Raw genomic sequence first — 4847 nt, 5'->3', positions numbered from 1 at the left:
ATTTTTCCTAATCCATTGACTAAGTGACAGTTGTATCAGTGGATAATTACATTGTTTTTACAAAGCAAATCCCGTTGGTACCTTACGACCATATGACCTCTCCGTCAATGTTATAGAGTATTAAATACAGGCCTAAACTTCTTTTAGAAATGCTGACGTTTTGTTATTAGTGAAAAATAAATTGATGACCATATCATCAAATATTGCTGTCAAAATTTCGGGAGGAAAGATTATTGGACGCCGAAGCTGTGAAAAAATGCCGAAGTTGAGAGAACTGTATAAGAAAATGTCCATCATTTAATTTTAAGCATGTGATGCCTATTTAAGATCTTGCTTTAGTAAATCTAGATCGATGATATTAGAATAGAATACATGGAATGAGCACATATCACCAAGTAAAAACTTGAGAAAACAGAGAGAATGAGAAATATAGAGTAGTCAAATCCAATTTAGAATGCTAACTTTAATAACAAGACGGGCTAAAACTTAAAAGTACTGTGATAAGAACAATCCGGGCTAAAAGTTGAAGTACTATGATAAGAATAATACGGGCTAAAAGTTAAAAGTACTAGGATAAGAACAATACGGGCTAAAAGTTAAAAGTACTGTGAAAAGAACAATACGGGCCAAAATCAGGTTACACTATCTCATAGAGTCCAAAACTGCTTTTTGAGACAGATCTACCATAAATTTGGAAATCTATTAGAAAAGGACGATTAGCCTTTGTTTTAATCTTGAAGTCAAATATATCAAGTTCACTTGAAAACAAATACCCTTTCGGGAGTTGGTTGAGTAGAGGAATCCACTTGCATACCTCTTCGGTCGAGCTTGTCGCACGAAGCTTGCCTAGTGTGATTTATCTTCCTGTATAATTTGTTGATTTGAGGGCTATTATATAGGAGTTGGGTTTACGGGTGCCCAGTTAACAAGTTCACTTGAAAACAATCTTAGCGTTACAAGATGCCTTGGAAAACCCCATTATTTGTGACTTGATTTTTTCTCTATGTAGAGAGTCTCTTGATTTGGAAAGCTCGGCACCCAAGAACATTTCTTGCAACACTTTGCCATGCTTCAGCAAAAACTTGACTAAACTAACATCACTTTCACACTCTGAGAATCCATAAATCTTTACTACTTTAAGATGTTGAAGGAAGGAATTTATGGCATGACTTTGTGACTCCCAAAATCTTTCTTCACCAGAGTTGGACAATTGCCATAGGTCCCTGTTCCATTTCTGAAATTTGGACAAAGAATAAAATGACGTCAATGTAATGTGTAACTTGTACCTTATTGGCTCAAATTTGTACGTATTCATGTCTCAGTTCTCATAAGAGTAGTGAGCTTTGATTACATTTTTCGATTTCAATCTTTTTTATAATTGTTTCTATCGGTTGTTTGTTGACTAATGCTGAGACACCACAACATCATCATTGAATTATATAACACAATAAACTAACGTGGCTTCATCATTTAATTTTAAGATATACTAATACTTAATTTTTAGTATACCGATTTAAAAATTGACGAGTTAAAAAGAACATGAAACAGTGAGTGCATAGTTCTGGTTGTCATCTAAAATCTGGAAAAAGTATAAGAAAAATTATTGACATATTTATTGATTAGATGAAAGAGAATATTTCTAGCCTGTTATATTTTTCCGCAAGGTTGTTAGCTCGTAGCAATAAAGACAATAATCAGACCTCTCTATAACAGCATCCCTATAGAATAACCATCCACTATAAAAGTCAAATTTTTCTCGGAACTAAATTTTGTATTATCTTATAATATAAGTCCTCTATAACAATACTTTACTATAACAGCCAAAAAATATTTTAACAAATAAAACTGTTATAGAAAGATTTGACTATATAAAAAGTGCAATTTGTGAGCATTATTCAGATGCCATTTAAAGGGACAGTAATGAGTGATTATTGGGTTTCCTTATATACCTGAGATGATGAATAGCTCTCCTTTTTTATAAGTTTGCTATTATTGGGTTTCCTTATTAAGAAAATTTGCGCTTTTGTTTTTTCTAGTGCCTTTTTCTTTTAATGTTTTTTATGTTCTTAACCATACACACTTCTAATAAACTTATACTGTTGCTTGGTTAGAAGTTGTAAGTAATTAAACGCAAATTTGTTTGAATGTAAGCTAAAATAAAAATGAGAAACACTTACCCTTCTTTCGATGTTGTGGTCATTGGTAATGTTGAGAATGAGTGTGTTAGTAGCTGGAGAACTCCTAAATAGATTTGCTAATCCTGGAATGTTATGTTTGCGGAATCCTGTGTGCAACTCTAAGCATCTCAGTTTTGTAAAAGGACGCAGTGAAATTCCTGCCAAGTGATTATTTTTCGACAGAATCTGCAGGAATATTGGAGAGCATTAAACAAACGATTGAGTCAGATTTCCTTGTCTTAATTGAAAGACAAGTTTACTAGTACATCTTAGTCAATCAGCTAATAACATGTATATATGTGCATAAATCACAGCAGATTAGCTAGCAAATATGTATATCCGATCCATTGCATGAGCGGTAACTAATGTTTGTATTAGGGTAGAATGTCCACTTAATATTCCTTAGGGTGCGGTCTTTCCCCATACCCTGAGTGAACACGGAATGCCTTGTGTACTGAATTGCCTCTTTTTTATTTGGGCAACTCCTTCAAACCAGTGTATAATAGAAATTATTGTAATGCTATAACCAAAATTATGGATCCATAAGTAAAGTCAAATCGTTAACCACTGGAAATGTCTATAATAAGTGAAACTAGTAGACAGACAAATAAGGGAGATAATCAGCTATAAAAAGTTAAATTACACTAGCAACGCAAAAAATCTTTCCATTGATTGTGTACAACAACAACAACATACCAAGTGTACTCCTACAAGTGGTTTGGGAGGGTAGTGAATATGGTGCCTTACCTCATACCATGTGCAGGCAGAGATGTTAAGAAATCATATAGAAGAGAAGCAGTAACACATCAAGATAGTAGTAAAACCGAATCATAAAAGCAAATACCTCAACGCTTTGGTTTTCAAGAACTAAAGAATGGGAATGAGAGAGCCCCGACAAGAAATCATTCACACTCCGAAGCTTCATTTCACTAAGGTCCTCAAGAAGAACAAAAAAACCAACCAATGCCTCAATCAAAGAACTCAAATTCTCCAAACAACTTTGGTCCGTAATAGTATTACTCGACCATATTATCCTTTTAAGTCTCGGACCATTAATCTTGACCTCAGTATCACTACTGTACGAATCAAAACAACTCTTGACATTCAAACTCTCCAACTTTGGACCCGTAATGTCCAAATTCTCCAATTGATAGCAACTCTCTAGGGTTAATTCTTCAAGTACACGACAACTTACATGTAGATATATTAGTCCACTACAATTTTCAAGATTTAACTTTTTTAGCAATGGAAAAGATGAATCTGTAAACAAATCATGAAGTGAAGGTTGCTCGTACATAATAATGCACGAAAGTGAAAGTGAGAACAAATTTCTGAAACCATTCTTCATAATTGAAGAAGGAGGTAACCTGAACCCTGGATACTTAGACTTTAATTTAAAAACCCTTAAAGAATTACTACTAATTGCACTTCGAGGGAAATTAAAATAATCATTGGTTGCAACCTCAACATCTAGTTCTTGAACATTGTGTTTAACAGCGCCACGAATCAGGCTATTCAATCGAGAGAAACTCAAATTTGCACGAAAACGGAGAAATCTAATCCCTGAATTTTTTTCGCGAAGGGACAACACTTGATCAATGAAATCAGCTCCTCCTGAGATATTACTCCAAGTAGTGTGTAATTTTTTACGACTATTTGGGCTGACTTTTGGAGTTGAGTTAATACATGATGGGACGTTGATAGTGGTGAAATCAAGATCTGGGAATGTGTACCATATATGTCTCCAGCGTTTAGAAAGGACACTAGTTTTAGCAATGGATTTAATTGGAAGAGAAAACAGAATATGATGAAGAACTGCATCTGGGAGATCACTAATCCTATCTTCACCACATGATGAAAAGCTTTCGTAGATTTCATTGATAAGCCTTATTTTCTTAGAAGATCTTGTTTCCATTAAAATGGTTGTGGCTTCTTCATCTGATATTTCATTGATTCATCTTTTTTTTGTAATTTGGATGAAAGAGTGTCATTAGGGGTAGTTAAGTTTAGGGTTTGAAACTTTCAAAAGCAAAAAAAGGAAAAAGAAAATAGCTTTCAAAAGAGTGAAAATACTACTCTAGACTTCGTGCGATAAGAACGCTCGAGTTTGTTTCAATTCAAAACACTTCGATTTATCCTTATCGTCTTCTATTTTAACCAGGAGTTAAAATTTTGGGTGTACTTCTATATAAAAAAAAATTGTTACTAACTCAGGCAGAAAGTAACAAAAACTTCCCTTTTTGAGGGTCAAATTGTGTGAAGTTTGATCAATATTTTAAAATTATTTTTTTGTCATATTGGCATGAGAAAATTACAACTTATAGTACTGTTCATATAGTTTTTAAATATCTAGTTTTTAATTTTAAAATACTGATTTGAACTAATACAATTTAAATTCAAACCTAGTCAAATTGACTCTCGCTAAATGTGTTATCTTAATTAAAACAAAAAGAGTATAATATACAAGTAAAGAAAAGATTCATCTGCATTTACAATGGACAGCCACTGCATTTACATTGGATTTGAATATATGTCCCCTTTTAGATAATGAAATACCAAGAAAATAGCGTAACTATGTATAACATACTGATGTGATCATCTAATTAACTCCCAGTGATCTCGGATCAAAGAGCATTTACAACCAATTGCATTTTCATCTTCTGTTTTTAA

General features: G+C 33.3%; 1 protein-coding gene across 1 annotated transcript; it reads right to left on the bottom strand.

Annotated features, from left to right (window-relative positions):
- Positions 1-488: 488 nt before the first annotated feature.
- On the bottom strand, positions 489-4214 carry LOC107815323 (putative F-box/FBD/LRR-repeat protein At4g03220). Its single transcript, XM_016640882.2, has 3 exons — positions 3022-4214; positions 2178-2363; positions 489-1234 (listed from the first exon to the last, which is right to left on the bottom strand). The coding sequence occupies exons 1-3, from the start codon at positions 4090-4092 to the stop codon at positions 932-934; spliced, it is 1560 nt and encodes a 519-aa protein (XP_016496368.1). The 5' UTR covers positions 4093-4214; the 3' UTR covers positions 489-931.
- Positions 4215-4847: the final 633 nt, after the last annotated feature.

This window comes from Nicotiana tabacum, chromosome 10, assembly GCF_000715075.1.
Source record: "Nicotiana tabacum cultivar K326 chromosome 10, ASM71507v2, whole genome shotgun sequence".
NCBI classification, from domain to species: domain Eukaryota; kingdom Viridiplantae; phylum Streptophyta; class Magnoliopsida; order Solanales; family Solanaceae; genus Nicotiana; species Nicotiana tabacum.
The sequence above is the reverse complement of the archived record's forward strand: the minus strand, read 5'-3'. Positions and strand labels throughout refer to the sequence as shown.

Coding starts and splice junctions, on each gene's coding strand:
- LOC107815323 (XM_016640882.2), bottom strand. CDS start 4,092: ATGGAAACAAGATCTTCTAAGAAAATAAGGCTTATCAATGAAATCTAC. Junction 2,364..3,021: donor TTGAAAACCAAAGCGTTGAG/GTATTTGCTTTT, acceptor ATATTCCTGCAG/ATTCTGTCGAAAAATAATCA. Junction 1,235..2,177: donor ACCACAACATCGAAAGAAGG/GTAAGTGTTTCT, acceptor TCCAAATTTCAG/AAATGGAACAGGGACCTATG.